At 42.0% G+C, this 17,087-nt stretch overlaps 1 protein-coding gene across 1 annotated transcript in view; it reads right to left on the bottom strand.

Annotated features, from left to right (window-relative positions):
* The window catches only part of sgk1 (serum/glucocorticoid regulated kinase 1), a 39,263-nt gene extending 24,113 nt beyond the window's left edge, over positions 1–15,150 (bottom strand). The window contains exons 1-4 of the mRNA XM_084001021.1: positions 15,101–15,150; positions 11,500–11,712; positions 10,666–10,873; positions 5,913–6,152 (exon numbers count right to left, since the gene is read on the bottom strand). Of these exons, the coding sequence (XP_083857147.1) occupies positions 5,913–6,152; positions 10,666–10,821 (396 nt within the window). The 5' untranslated portion in view covers positions 10,822–10,873; positions 11,500–11,712; positions 15,101–15,150. The remainder of the gene's footprint in view (positions 1–5,912; positions 6,153–10,665; positions 10,874–11,499; positions 11,713–15,100) is intronic.
* Positions 15,151–17,087: the final 1,937 nt, after the last annotated feature.

Consider the following 17,087-nt stretch of genomic DNA (forward strand, 5'->3'; position numbering starts at 1 on the left):
ATGAGCTTATGTAATGTACGAATCTAATATCTGCCTTGTTGAGATATAATATAATATGTATAATATTAGATTACAGCTCTTACACAGAGGTTGGTTTCTATATTACAGATCCATTAGTTCCTTACTACTTAAACAAAAGTGAAAAAGAAAAGAAAATAAGAATTTTGCAATTGCAATTAACCTTTGGGTTTAAGAAGGATTTATATAACATTTTATAATGATGTATATGTGTGTATAAGGGGATAGCGTGATAAAAATTAATTGTATAATTTGCTGCTATAAAAAAGTTGAGGGTGGGTAATGGAGAAAACCATGAGGTGACGGTAACTGCATGAGGTGACGGGGGCAGGTGCACACTGGTGTTCCAACAAGAATGGGAGGTTAATTATTGCAGCGTGTCCAGCATGTTTAACCCACTCATCAACATGGTCAGTTTCAACAGGCCTGTGACAAACACACTCCTTACCTCCCCTTTGCCGCAATTTGCGTCAAAATTCCTACTCCTTCTCTGAGTCAGAGCTCACAAACACACAAACTATTATTTTTCTGTGTGATTTACACTTTCCACAGATATAAACTCAGATTCAAGCAAATATAATGCCACTGCCTGAAAATCAACATGTTTTTACGTTTTCTTCAGTGTTAAAGTAATCCATTGAGAATGGACTGTGTATGGGTGCACTTGCAAAAAGGAACTGCCAATACATAATTAAGCATCAATAAGCCAAAATTTACAGGGGGAAATAACCGGCCTCAAGTTGTTGGCCACAGGTTATGAACTTACTCCATGGGTACATTTGACTTCCTGTCCACTTCCCCCAGTGAGACAAAGAGTAACAAAATCCACTTTTTGCATGTAGCTCAATCAATGTTTTATGACAGTACAAAGGTGTGGGTTGGTAGGTGGGTAGGTATATCTTTATGTTTTGCATGAATTTACCTCGAAAACAACTTCGTCTCGTAAAGTTCCATTATTATCTCATAGCGTGGTGAATGTGCAGGTCACAGCTTGTCCACGAGAGCGTTTTGGAGTTGGTGGATTGCGTATAAAATAGCTTGCACTGACAATTAAAGGTAACAAACCTTCCCAAAATGTTGAACTATCCCTTTAGGTTCCATGTGGTATCTTGTTGGTAGCCTACCCTGTATGTATAAAATACAACATACAGTACACTGTGTTTGTGGGTTGCAAATGTTTCTTAAGTTCCCATGAGACTGCAGAGAAAATGCATGACAAGAGCGATAACATGTCAGGACAACCATCAGTCAGCAAAAGTTTGCGTTCTTTTCATTTCAGATTCAGTCTTCATCAAGAACGGCACAGGCGAGAGATTAGTGGAAAGGCTGCGTTTGCATTCGCTCTATGTGTGTTTGTGTGTGTCAGTGCCCGATCCGTACCCGGAACACGATCCGTTCCAGGACGCTTCTGCGCATGCGCACGCACATGCGCACTCCCCCCTTCTTTTAGTTTACGGCAGACACCGCGGATATGGATGAAAACAGAGACGTTCTATGAGGAAAAACACAAGCACGTCGCAACGAATTCCCCTCTGTTCTATTTCTGATTAAATTAAATGTAATGTAGACCGATCAGTTAATTGTAAAACATTTATTTATTGATGTAAATGTGGTGATTTCTGCACATACAGACAGCAGCAAGTCAGCACTGCTCCTCTGACCAGCTCCTCCTGAAGCTTCACTTTTCATTTACACAAACTAATCAATGAGACCATAAATTAATCTGCTCGCTTTCTCCACCGGCATGACGACGTCTGGGTGACCGGTCAATCACCTCAGCCGGCCGGCTGCTGCCTCTGAGATGAGCCGAGCAGCGAGCTAACGTTAGCTCCCGGTGGCTACTCCCAGCTCTGCTCCCAGCTAGCTCTGCACTTCTCCCAAAACCGGAGCAAACTTCCAAACAGACGTCAGTTGGATAAACTGCCACAGATTAGGACTCTAAACTGTGACTTTCTCGCATGAAAAAATATTTAAAATTAATAAAGTGACGTTTTAACAACGTTACGGCGGACTTTTAGCTGCTCTACTGCTAGGCTATCAGTTAGCATAGCTTTGAAGCTAATGCCGTAAAACGGCGCATGCGCAGAAGCGCTGGAACGGATCGTGTTCCGGGTACGGATCGGGCACTGACAGTGTGTGTAGAGCATTTGACAGTGTGCTGGTGTGTACATGGTACAGTACAGGACGTCCTTATCAAGAGGATTTATATGCCTTTGATTTCTGGTCCTACTCAGGCAGTGGGGCAGATGCTCTGACCTCATCTCCTCTATCGTCTAATAAAATTGTCCTCTCAGCTCTTCTCATCTCTCTCTCTTTCTTTCTCTCTCACTGCTGTTTCCTCTATTTATGTCTCTCCCCTCAGCTCCGTCAATCCCTCATTTCTTCTCTCCTGTCGTTATTTTTTACTCTTTGTCTATATTTAATTATAAATTCTTCTGTTACCCATCTTTCCTCCTGCTTACAGTAAACATCTCTCCCTCTGCTCCCTTATTTTCTCCGCCATCATCTCCCCATGGACAAAATGCAGGTGTCATAAATTCAGGGCACTGATTTTACAATATAATAAGATCAGCGCCATAAAACGTGGTCTATATTTAGCTTTGGGTTTGACTTATCGAAAGTAGCACAAGGGTGAAGGCTATGCAAAGCACTGGGTCAAGGCTAAGCTAAGCTACATGCATTTTTAATAATGCTAATGCTTTGTAATTAGAAAAAAAGGTGCCATCATAGATTTTTAATAAGGCGGAGAAGGAGGTGGGCAATCCGTCACAGACGTTTTTTGGAATGAGAACAACACTCAAAGTGCGCACGAGGGTTGGGCGAATGTCCCCACATTAAGTCAAATATTGCAGAGTTCATATTTTATTTATTTTGTGCCCTTTAATTTCAGCTCTGATGCAGCTCCTCTGGCAACAGGAACTGCAACAACATTTTTGCTGCCAAGTACAGATTAGCTATTTCTAACAAAGGCTTCCACTCACAATGAGCGTAATGCAGAAACGAGTCGGTGAACATAGGACAAAGGCTGAATACCCAGTATTCTACAATACAGGGCACTTAAGGCAAAATAATACACTTCTACATCATAAACAGAATAAATAGCAGAGAATAAAGAGCAACATATCAAACCGAGACAAATATCCCCAGAGCTTTCCCATCAGTCTCTGCACACTCAAGAGTAATCTGACACTGTCTGTCATCATCTGCTGTCTCATTCATCTTCACCTCCTCTAAAATTTGAAAGCACGAGCAGCCTCCCGGCGTCATCACCCCCACTTTCTTAAGTCCGAGTCTGAGACACTTGCTAGACAGCGACTGACACGGTTCACTTTGATGGGCTGACATATTTTTATAGTGAAGCTTTTGCTCATTTGCATTTGAGTCAGGTCGTGGGTGGCTTTCCTTAAGATCAGAGCAGCGTATTTGGCATGCGAGGGAAATGTTTCTGTTGCTGCTTCATTTGTTGAACAAGTGTCTTGTCGCTTGGGGAGTGTTTGGCTCACCGACTTTGAGGGCCCTGAGATGCGGAGCGTTTGGACAGAGTGTGCCGAGATATGGTACAGTATGAAGAACATTGCAGAACATGACGTCTGTGAGCTGAACTTTGTCGGGGAGTATTTGGCATTGCCACACAAAGTCAAACACAGGAAGAATGCATTTCAGCCCATATTTAGATTTTGCTGTATGTTGTAAGTTTCCATTTGAATCACTGACTGACTGAGCTTCGGCTCAACAAGACCATACATGAGATATGAGCGGTTACTGGAGGTCAACCCTGTTTAACTCCACATTGGCTTTGCATCGACTTGACACACATGCACACACACACACACACACTCTGCAGTGAAAACTATGACTCACCGCTGAGCCCCCTCCTCTTTAACCCGTCAGCCTGCTCCCACTGCTCCACAACACCCATTAATTCTACACACACACACACACACACACACACACACACACACTGGTTGTCTCCACTGAGACATTAGTGACAGATCTATCGGTTGTGAGGCCAAGAGGTGGAATTGATGGAGAGATAGAGTGAGGCAGAATGGCTGGGAAGAAAACCAGAGCAGAATGAAACAAAATGGGAAAAAAACCTGGAGGACTGCAGGGATGCAAACGTGCGATAGACAACTCCACAATCCCGTTTCATACTGGTATACGCCTCTGTGTTGATTCTCTGTGCACGTACTCACATGCAAACACATACAATACAGCCTGGCTTTGTCTTGCTGGGATGGTGATGACTCATTCTCTCCTGTCACGCATGGGACTGGAGAAATACACACACAGACATGGGTAGGGGACCAACTGATGGGTATGATGATTGATAAGGAGTGGGATAGCTATTATGATTGCAGTTACATAACCAAGGACAACCTGGACACCTGCAGCAGCAGCAGCATTAGTGTGAACGGACTGGTGTGTGTGTGTGTATGTGTGTGTATCTGGGCCAGCTGCTGACAGCTCTTCCTTTTCACTTCCTTCCAAAGGGCTTGTGTTAATTTTCTAAAAACTTTTGTTGAATTTTTAACACAAAAGAAATCAACTTAGAAATTCTGCTTCCTGCTCTGATTTCAGAAACACCAGCCCACGGTGTGCAAGAACAAGGGGGGCTTTGAAAAACACCCCTGTCGCTTTAGTGTTTATGTTATGCAACGACACTCGTGGTAGAGCTTAAAGGGGGAACAACGACAAAAAGAACAATGTCTAGAGTCCTGTTAGCGCCTAATTTGCTTCTTTGACTTCTTTCAATGAGCACTAATGGGTAAACAGAGGGAGGCCTGTGAAGTGAGTCAAGTGTCATTATGGAGTGTGTTAGTGGATACTCTCCCACCTGTGGAGAGGATGTGGTGGGTGGGATATGGGTAGGATGGTGAAAGTCATATCCTCCTTATTATAGTAACCCCTCATTTGTCTCTCTGCATGTAGGCTACAGAGGTTATTCCACACAGAACAACAATATCACATATGTGCTGGGCATTGGCTTCCTCCAACAAAACAAAATGTTCTAAATGGTAATGGCTTTTTTTTTTTTTTTTTAAGTATAGCTAAATTGATTTTATGATTGCAACATGACAGCAAGTGGACATATGCTGCACACATTTCTTCAAAATCAAGTCTGAAGTAATGAGATCTCTACTGGACATGTTTGCAGGTTTGCAGGATTAAAAATGGTGTTTCCATTGTATTAAAACTTGTTTTGTATCATTTCATAGTGTTAGTGTTAGTGTCTTGTTCTTATCAGCAGCTATAATGTTGCTTGTATACTTGTAAATGTGGTATCTTCAATAAAAAAGAAGATGTCTAAGTGAAGCAACCTCATGATCCATCAAGAAATCAAGGATACAGTGTGAAATCATGAGCCACATGTAAAGTGATATGCACAATAGGTTGGATTATATGGCTCAGATGTTGGCTTGTTCAACTTGTTTGACAATCTGAGCCTTTACCAAACCGGGGTTTCAAGATCAACTGGTGAGGTTATGTTGTTCATTCATGGGATTAAAAAAAAAAACATTTATGATTCAAAATGTATTTCTTCCTGATGTCTGTAGCATTTATCTAAAATAGTCAATATTGCATTTTTTATAGTGTATTTTGGGGATTTTGTTTCTTTCTCCTACTGATAGACTTAATGATAAACTGTCGTAACATACGATTTGATAAAAATGACGACAGCAGGAGTTATGCTTTATTTAGAGGATGATCACAATTTAGCACGTTATTCACAGCCTACAGCTGTGTGTGTGATGGAGGTGACAAATGATACTCGTGAGGAACAGGCAGCTGATCGTGTGTCACAGGGAAGAGTGTGACTTAATGAATGGGTAGTGACACAAATGCGGTCAAGGACACACAGGCACTCTCTCTGTTTGTTTTCCCCTCTTTACCTTACAGCCCTTGCTCTTGTCGTGGCCGCTGGTTTGTCCATTGGCGGGGCACGGTGAGCACGGCTCATGGTGGTAGTACTGGCCCCCTTGCAGGCCGCCGTAGTGACAGCAGCCGTAGGGCGAGGGGAAGTGTGTGTACCACAGGTCGTCTGACAGCGGACACTTTGGACAAGGGTAGATGAGACCTTTCCCCTGGGCCTTCTCCACGCTCACCTTGGGGTTCCGCATCCATCTTCGTACCTGGGCAAGAAAGAGATGTTTGGTGTCAAAAGCGGTTGGTTTGATCTCATCTTCACTTTGCTTCTTGTTTTTTTTTTATTCACACATATTTATAAGTACTTGCACAGGTGCTCCACAGACACACACACACACACACACACGGACATATACTGTCAACCCTGCCAGCTGCAACCTTTGATCAGAGAAAGAGGAGTCTTTTTTTTTTGTTATCCCTAATTACATGTCAGTTCAAGTAGGACACACACCACACACACACTCAGTAGTGCACTTCAAAGAGGCACAGATTGCGTATCTGCTCTGGCACACTTTGAAGACATGAATCAGAGAGGGAACACACACAGAGTGACACACAATATATGCATATACACTTGTTGCATGTTGATGACACAAGGTAAAATGCTGATGGCCCTTTCAAACATGATGAAGACGGAAGGCAAAGTCTGTCCTGTCAAATCTTATGTAACCTCTGACTTGCTTTAATGTCAACAATAGCGGAGAAACTGGCCGCCAGACGAGGGAGATTACAGTAATCTGTGATGGATTATCACAAATGAAACCAAGTCACTGACAGACATTATACAACCATCCGCTACCAACAATAAGTGAGACATGATGGGGCATGCAAAGCACACTGCTCAAGTACCTACACACATCACTCCTGCAGTGACTAAGACTTCTCAGTAAAGCACTGTCACTAACCGTAAAACCAAGTGTGGGTGAATGTGTGTATGTGTGTGAGCGTGCGTGTGTAGTGATAATGGAAAGGAAGCAGGAAAAACCAACACAAGAGAAAAATAGAGAGAGAGAGGCACCATTTTCACAAGAAGCCTTGTGAAATCCCGTCCCGCTGCGCGAGCCCAACATTTAGTAAACACACACCACAGGACGGTAGCCTATGTGACTGAGCATAGAGTCCAGTCAGCTGTGTCACACACATACACATACATACACACACACACACACACACTAAGATTAAATGGCTAAGTCAAAGGGTAGCCAGTCAGTCAGCATGTCAGGACGTGTCACATCAGATGGAAAACATTCCAGCAGGTCAACACAAAAACAAACCAGCCACTGTAGGACTGACACAACAACTTCTACACATGTTGCTTCACGTTAAACATGAACTAACGTGTGATTGACATCACTGCTGATCTTCTCGTTGTTTTGCATGAGAAATGAAAAGTGAGAAATGTCTTAGCAGTAACTCGTGGATCAAATCTGCGCACTGTCATTACTCTTGTTTACGCTCTGACAATGAACCTATGTCTTTTAAAGCTTAACACTTTTTCACCTTAGACACAAAACAGCACAAGTCATCATATCATGTGATGTCATGTGATGTCATGTCATGCAAACAACTGCAGTCACAGTATATTTTCTCTCTTATGGGCCCCTTAAGAATTCACTGAAGAAATATACTGTACACCGGTGTATCATATTCACTTGTTTCCTCTAATCACATAAGTCATCTCAATTGCACAGTCTAAATGCGTAGACAAAAACAAACACTTACACTCACAGGGCCATTGATTTTATATTTCCTTCCATCATTTCCCCTCTCTCATTTGTATGATGCAGAGCTTGGTCTGGACCCGTGCTCTCCCCATTATGTAATTAGGTTTATTTAGTCACAAATAGAGAGAAAAATAAACCCTGAAACAGCAGCAGGCATTAAATCTGATCTGGAGCCATGTGTGCATAATGGGAAAGTTCTTTTATTCGATCTGGCAGGGAAGAAGGGAAAGCTGGACTTATACAGTGATATGCAAAATAAAAAGATTTAACATGCATAGATGCATAGATAGATAGATAGATAGATAGATAGATAGATAGATAGATAGATAGATAGATAGATAGATAGATAGATAGATAGATAGATAGATAGATAGATAGATAGATAGATAGATAGATAGATAGATAGATAGATAGATAGATAGATAGATAGATAGATAGATAGATAATCACTAATTATTGTTAAAATCTCATGGGAGACTCATCGCAGCAGAATGTGCCTGTGGGAGTGCATGTGTGTTTGCGTGTGGGTGTTAACACAACACAATCTGTCCGTGTTCACCAGGCGAGTCATCAGTGATCCACACCATACTGCAGCACCATCTGAGCCCAACACTCACAGTTACACACGCACCTCAGACGGCCACACTGTCAGCAACAACATACGGCGGCGATGACACATCCACGCGAGAGAAAGTTTGTAAGCTCCCAGAAACCTAAAGCGAAGACATATTTGTCGAGTACATACTGTAAATGATTGTGGATTGTTGGCAATTTGATGTTATCTTGGAATCCATTCAGTCCCTAAGGCTGGAAATGTGTTAACTTGAACCTGTGCAATAAACTCTTAATTTATTATCTGATTTATTTTATTACACTGTTTGGGTAATGGAAAAAATAACGTTCTGCTTTATCCTCCCAGCAATACAGTGATTAGTGAGTGAACGCATCAATCCGCCTCTCCTCCACAGGCTGGAAGTAATGTTAGTCATTTCCTTCCCATCATACCCCTGCAGTCATTACTGTGTGTTTTCTTTTGATCTCATGTAAATCAGTGGCAAATTATTCAGATTTAAAGAAGCAGAAGTCGAACTGTTTGTCATGCTCGGAGTGTTTTGAGTGAGTGTAACAAACCCTAATGGAGGTTTATTGAAATTAGAGTGTGCACTGAAGCTCTGGAGTCCAACAAACTCTTTCTCATGCCAACTAATTTTGCAAGAATTCGCATTTGAATTTACCACCACTACAGTGTTTGCTACATTAACAAGGATACTTGTTCATCATCTTTCTTTTGAAACTTTCTATCTCTACACTTGACTGATTTTTAAAAAATATAATTACAGAGTTTTAGGCAGAATCATTACATAATTTTTAAAATCATTATTTAGTCACTTATGGATTGTTTTCATCTGTTGGCTACAACAAACCATTGCTTTTTTATCATCAATTAATCCACTAAAGAGCAAACATGAGCAAAATTCCTATTTCTTTTTTTCAGTTTGTTTCAAATGTGTTTTGCTCTCATTACATTGCTAATGTTAGCATTAACATGATTTCAACAATTGCGCAAATTCCTTTATTGGCCAAGAGCAGGACACTTGTTTTTCATCAGCTTCTCTTTCCCCTCCTGAACTTAGCATGCTAACCAGCTAGCCCGTCCTGTTGTGTCACTTTCTCAGAGTGAGTCACAGTAGCATTCAGAGTTCAGCATCAGGGTGCAGACATAGACAAGATCAGAGGGAGCGTTCCAACCTCTTGTCTTGTAAACACAATTGCTGAAGCTTTTGTTCAGGGACCAACCACCACCACCCGACTACTCGCACAGTTAGACCACAGAGAAAATGTATGGCTTAAAAAATGACACGCAATTGCTCAATTGTCAATTTTAGATTCATTGTTTGTGCTCAGCATGCATTATTGCTCTGATTTATGCATGTATTTTAAGCCACAGCATTAAAAAACACTCAACTCAACACTGGTCAATGTGTTGCTTCCTAATAAGAAATACTTCTAAAAGGATTTGCAGTTTGTAAGGGCTTCTTCAATATTCACAAATCTTCAATTAAATAGTGTAAGAAATGCCATTATGCTGCAATAATAGTGGTATAATGCAAAGTCTGCAGTTGTGAATGTTAATAAATTCCTATTGAGTGCATTTGTGTTCCAAATTCTCTGCAAATGTTCAAGTCAATTGGTGCAATATTCCTTTGTGAGGGACTTATTAACCATATTACACTCCATAATAGGTGATTCATTTACCTCTAATTAACTTATTAGTTACGATTCATCAATCTTTGTGACGTATATCAAAAAGTGGAGCCTGTCCTATTACTGTAAATCCCTGCATTGTTCTTTAAGAAAAGTCAGCACATGCATTTCGCCAAACAAGGAAAACCTATAATGCAAACCATTAACATTACACAGGAAATGAGCCTTGTGACAGCACTGCAGCATAACGCAGGATGTGCTGAGTAGATCTTGGACGACAGTGTAGCACCTCGCCAGCACAATAATGATGTCATGATTTCAACACAACAGACACTTGTGGGCTCTGGTAGTGCAACAGTGTTCTGGAGCAGACACAGGCACAGAGAGGCAGACTCACTCACGCACACAGTAAACATAGACACACGGGGAGCCGAAGCTCGCGCCTGATTAGCAGGGCTTAGCTTCCACAATGACATCATCTCTGGCGTGCACATACACACACACACACACACACACACACACACACACACACACACACACACACACACACACACACACACACACACACACACACACACACACACACACACACACACACACACACACACGTTGAAGGAGAGAGGGAACACTCCGGCTGTGACACCTCCTCTCTCAGCCAATATAAAGCTCATCCTGTATGTGGGCGTATGTGTGGGCACACACTCACGCATGCATCATCCCAAATTGTGTGTTTGTGTGTGTGTGTGTGTGTGTGTGTGTGTGTGTGTGTGTGTGTGTGATCCAAACTCACCTTCCTCTTGACAAACTGGAAAGCGGAGCACTTCTTAAAGGAAAAGGCTGTCTTCTCTCCCCCTCCTCCAACTCCTCCACCTCCACCTCCACAACCACCGCCACCACCACCTCCTCCTCCTCCTCCGCCACCTCCTCCTCCATTCACCAGCTTCATGGCCGACACCGGCACTCCGCTTGCCTCTGTAGAGCCCAGGATGACGGACAAACTGGCAAGGAGTTAAACAAAGAAAAGAAAAGAAAGAGAGACAAGAGAGGGAGAGTTGTTTAAGGCATGAGGAGGAGGAGGAGAATGTTTGCAGGGACAAGTGTGGGACAGCGAATGAGAGAGATGCTTCTGTGTGGCATGAAAAAGGATGCGAGGGAGAGAGTGGAAGCGAGAGGAGGTGGAGGTGGAGGAGGCAGATGGACCAAAATATGAGGGAGAGGAGGCAGGATGCTGCAGAGAGAATGAGCGTATTGGAACAACTAGGTGCCAGGATAGGGATGAATATAGGGTAAAAGTAAGAGAGAAAGTGAGAGAGAGAGAGTCAGGTGCCGATGAAGAGATGGAGAGACAGGGGAGGAGAGAGGAGGAAGCTCCTGTTGCTGTGAGGAGGAAACAGCTCTGTTTACAGCTCACGAGTCTCACAGCACTCAGGAAGCATCTCTTTGAACTGTCAGGCATGTGTGAAGTTTACCCATGCATGAGTCAGTGTATTCACATGCACAGTGTGTGTGTGTATATACATATATATCCCTTAAAAAAACAATAGATTATATTCACTTCTATGAGTGTGTGTGAATGTGTGTAAATGCATGCACTGTGTGTACACATGCTTGTTTCTTTCTGTACCTTTATGCTGGTGTGATGGTTGGTCCCGCTGATCCCGCTGCAGCCTGTTTGTATCCGAGGATTCCTCCTAAAACTGATCCCAGATCAGATGCGCCGACCTGCTTTCCTCAGTTACAGGTGTCCCCTTCCCCAGTTCTCACTGGACTATGCCCACATTCACAAAAAGACGTGGAGGAGGAGGAGGAGGAGGAAGGAGAATCTGCGATGATGATGCTGTCCAAGGCAATAAGAGAATGTCACTGTGTGTGTGTGTGTGTGTCCTCAGCAGTGCAGTTGTTTGTAGTGTACTGTGTGTGAATGCACTGTTGCCACTGTGGTGTCAGCCTGTAAACAAACACTCAGGAAGTGTGCGTCTGAGAGCATGATGATGATGCGGGTGTGATGTGTCCAGCTGCAGTCTTCTGGCTCACACCAGCGCTACTTTATCAATGAAAGGCTCCGCAGTAAGCAGACGCTGTCTCCCCTCCCCTATCTCTCTTCTCCCATCTCTCTCTCCCTCTTCCTCTCGCTTTCTCCTGCTCCCTCACTGTCCCTCATCAACCTTCTGCCACCCCCCCTTTTCCTCAGCTCGCTCATTTTTCTGCTGCAGTCGATGCAGGCTCCTCCTCCGACACCCCCCCACTTCTCTCTCCCTCTCTCTCTCTCCGTCTCCCTCTCCCAAAATACCTCACCTCACAGCTCATCCCTCCCATGATTTCTTTCTCTCTTCCCTTAAATTGTCCCAGTGAGGATGATAGAAGAGAGGACAGGGACACCCAAAATATTTCTCAACCGTGCATTACAGTGCTTGTGTTTAATGTAGTGAGCCATTTTTCCTGACAGCTTTGGTCCGGCTGGATTTCACATAAACACACACACACACACACACACACACACACACACACACACACACACACCTCATCATATCTGTGTGTCTGCCCTTGGCTCAGTACCTATAACACAGGGGCACTTTAATTTCCTGATGTGACACCCATGGACGATAAAGCTGAATCATGTTCCTTTTATGAATTCATGGGCTGTATGTGTGCAGGAAATCTGGCAACAAAAATAAAATCATGTTTCCAGTCGTGTGTCAGCTATATTGCATCAGAAACAGAAAATATTAAATTCAACAAAACAAAACAACACTTCATTTTCACCTATAGACAGACAACTAGATGTTATCCTGAAATAAATGTTGCATGCTGTTTCTTTTTTTTTTCTTTTTTAAATAAAGCATTAGCTACATTATGTCCCAGTTAGAAGCTGTTTTTTACTGACTTCATTTCACTCATGATGAGGAAATAAGTTTACACTTGACCTTTGTCTACAGTAGCTAACAAACTCAAATGGCCGGAGGCATTTCTAGCAGCTAATGTCAAGGTGTGACTTGAATCACAATTGGAGGTGGCAGGGTCCAAGGCAGTGCTTGTTTCTTGTTTGGCATGAGTCACTAAAATTGGTTGTTGTGGAAGCCTGAAGATGAATCGTCTTTGAATCTACTGTAAATGGTCTATTTCTCCACTAAGAGTGATGTTAGTTGTCATTTTTAGTCTGGTATTTTAGAAAATATAGATAAAGTGTCTTGATAAGTAGAGTATCCTGAGACGATTGATACCACTTTTATGTCTGTGTTTAATAGTAAGCTGGTGATTAGCTTAGCCTAGCATAAAGACCTGAATCTAGGGCCTAGCTCTGTCCAAATGTAAAAAAAAAAAACACACGTTTCACAGAATTATTCACAGTTTTATTCCTATACGTGAAATTTAGCATAACAACAACACATGTTTGTTTTTACAGGAAGTTAATGTAGGCCTATAGCTAGCTGTTTCACTTTATGCTATTTGGTGTTCACACATGAGAGTGCCACTGATTTTCTTATCCAACCCCTAGCAAGAAGGTAAATAAGTATTTCCCAAAATGTTGAAACGTCCTGTTAATCATAATCCAAGAGTGTATCAACATGGTAACACTCTACAACCACATCTGCTTCCTTTCACAGTCAGATTATACCATACAGTATTTGCTTTGTGTGGGCTAATTCTGTCGCAGGAGATGTATGGTGTGAAGTTGAACTGTGAGCTGATGTGCCACTAAATAACATGTAACCTTGAGAAAAATACTGCAATATGCACAATTTGTCTGAGAAACACAAGGAAATCAATTTTCAGGGAACAGTAGCACAATTGTACAATTATGTTAATGTATTGATTATGATAGCCTATAATCAATTAAAAAGGAAAGGTTAAGAACCTGTAAATTCAATGGGAACTTTAAAAATATCTCCTCTCTCAGAGTAAATTAAAAGATATTACTCAACAACACTGCTGCGTATATCGTATGGTAAGCATTTGGTGGAAATGTAAGCCTCATTATGCAGCGAGCAAGTCAGTTCACCTCAGCCTCATATTGAGACGGATGTAGTTTGCTCCTCTCAGGGGAAACAATGACTGTGCAGTATTCACTGTAATCAGGATCAATCAGAGGCCCAATCAACAGTGACTCAGCGGTAATGACATGGAACAATGATTGGTGAAATCAGCTTTGCACACAGCTGCATAAAAACTGAGGGCACCCTGTAATTTGCCAGCGGAAGAAAACAGAGTATTTTCTTCCCTGGAAAACCTCTCAGGATTTGTTTCTAGAGTTTACTAGCATCTCTTGAAATTTAATTTGCCCAAAAACTATTATTTCAACCTATATATACTGCATTTTTTGTTTTGTTTTGTTTTTGTTTTTCTACCTCAGATCTAACTTTAACTTGAGCCCTGTTCTTTCTGCACTGACTAGATGAATAGCACAAAATGTGTTTTTTTAATACTTGCTTCGCTTTGCCTTGTAAATAGAAAAAAGGAGGATAAAATCTATTTTGACTCTCAGCATTTAAGCACCAGTGGTTTGCTTCATTGATTTGAGTCAGAAGAGCAGAAGAAGGCAAAACCCTACTTTTTTCCAAAACATCTCCTCATAGAGCTGTGAAGGCCCCAGGGTGCTTTTACATTGTCTGACAGCAGTGAAACTCTTACATACATATGAGTACTCTTACATAACCGTAACTTACATAAAGTATTTCTCTCTCAAATATAGCTCTATGGCACAAAAATTATTCTGTGATTTCCCAAGAGACCCCAAAGATTCTGCGCTTCACTTGTAAATTCAAATGCAGCAGATACATAATTAATAACAAGATTTCTTAAATGGTTCAGAGAATTGCTAAAATGATCTTAAAGTCAATAAATTATGGATTTCCCTCTAAGTGAGTTATATGCAGTAAAGTAACATATAGGCAACACCTACTCAAAAACTTAAGAAAAAAAAGAAAAAGCCCCCAACTGTAAAGACTGGCATGAGGTGTGGGGGTTGGTGTTTACAGTGCACTTCCATGCTTATTATTTACCCGGAATAATCAGTGTGTACATCTGAGGCTGAGTACTTTTAATAGAAAGCCAAGTGAAGCTGTATTATGCCCTTGTGATGGTCAGGGATGATATGCACTTGCTAACTCAGAGTGCTAATGAGGTCCACTGCACGTTTTGATCATATACCAAACAAGACCTGGTTGTAAAAAGAATCTCTGCTAATCCTTTTCATTCCTTTTAAAGAGAAAGAAAAAAACACTTACAATTTGATTCCACTCTGATAAGATCCAGTTCATCTGAGAGGTAGAGGGGAGGAGCACTGATGCTTATTTCAAATCTTTATCAATCTGAGAAATAAATCAATAGAAAACATGAATGTGTGTTTTCTGTAACAGATTATGAGGCATTCTGTATCTCATTTGGATTTTTATGCGCAGCCGAAAGTTAAATCACAGTGTAAAAGGCAGTATAAAAAACATCAATGGAAATTGATCATGCTTCTGTTCCTCCTTGCTCTAGAAGCCATACGTACCACCATAATATGGCTAGCCAACCAGATGAACAGTGTTCACATTTACAGCAAGTTTCTCTTCCGAGAAAAGGGCAAATCAACATTGCAAATGAGAAGATAAAATGTAATGTTTTGCATCTTCCTTTGCTCTGTCTCTTTTTTTTGTTAGTTTGTTTTTGCCCTTTGACCTGTCTCCACTGTGTCAAATACAATTGATTCCCTGTGTCCTTCTCAGCTCTATGTTCCTGCTTAGAGAGGCCGGGTCATGGGCTGCTTTCTTGTCAAGGTTGAGTCTTGTCAGGACACGCAGAGTCTAGCTGCTGATACCTGCAGAAGAACTTCATCTCTGGGAACAATTCCCTGAATGATTGCCAACATGTGCGCCTGACTGCATGCGTACCTCTGTTGTTTTCTGAGACACCTTCACAGCCACCCTTCCTTTCTCTTCTCACTGTCTTTCACTTTAAAGAAGCTGCTCTTGACTCTGAGTCACTTTCATAAATTAACCATATTCCTGCTCTGCTTCCACAGGCTGCTGCAGAGAGCATCTATAGGGAAAAGTGCTTCTTTCATACACCACTTCCAAGTTCTCTCCCACGCTGAAAATAGCAACTCTGCTTTGCACACATGTTGCCGCAGAGTTCCATATTTCTGCAAATAGGATTCGCTGGGTGACAAGGTTTGCATACAGTACGTGTGAGTTTGTGTGCATTTGCATGTGAGATTGTTAGCATATACACATGTTGAACGCATTTGCTTTGTGTGAATCTCATCATTGTGTATGTGTGTGTATGTGTTGGTCTCTATCTTACTTTCTTATTAGGTGTAGTTTACCTCAAGGCTCTCCCAGGGCCTTAAGTCAAGCTCACTGAATCTATCACTGCCTAATGAGCACCACACACACAGACACGTGCCTACTGTTGATACCAGTGTGTGTGTGTGTGTCTGTGTGTGTGTATGTGTGTGTGAGAGAGATGCGTGGGAGTATCGATGGTGCTCGCAAAAGAAAGGAGGAGTTGTTAGAAACTAGTGGGGTGCGCACACACGCAACCTCACGTGCCACTGATGCCTTTGTGTGAAGATGCTCATTTGTGTAGTTTTTGTTTTCCGGGGTACAGTAATGTGTTGGTGTGTGTGTGTCTGTGTGTGTTGGTGTGCGTGGGAGGGAGTGCAGCCATGAAACATCTCCCAATGGGACTGACAACACTGCAGTGCTGAGCTAAGGAGACAGAGGGAAAGAGCTGGAGAGCAGAGAACCAATTACAATGGCTCACTGGCCGACTCTCATCACTGTGCTCAGTCAGCTAAAGTACGAGCAGGGGCAGCAACTGCGACGAGCGAGACTCCCTCGCTCAGGACTTATTTTACGCGTTTCATTCGGCATGACGCTTCAAAATAAACGTTTTAGTTTCAGTACTTTACCGGTGGTGTGGAGTTGAACCACTTGGCTTGGATTCAAGTCACAAATTTCAAGTTATAAATCAAAAGATGACTTAGAACTCAATTGTCAAGGTTAGAGGATTGTAACGCTCTGTACAGTATATATCCATAAAACATAGTAGGCTAACTTTAAGACAATGGCTTCTCTAAGAACAGTAGTACCTGCATTATATATTAGATGACTGAATCCCAGGATACACGTATACTGTAAAAAAAAAAAAAAAAAAATGTCAATACGACAATGAGGGGAATATTGGACATTGCACATGATGGCATGCATGGTTAAAGGGAAGGAGAAA

The sequence above is a fragment of the Trachurus trachurus genome (genome assembly GCF_905171665.1).
Source record: "Trachurus trachurus genome assembly, chromosome: 24".
Classification (NCBI taxonomy): Eukaryota; Metazoa; Chordata; class Actinopteri; order Carangiformes; family Carangidae; genus Trachurus; species Trachurus trachurus.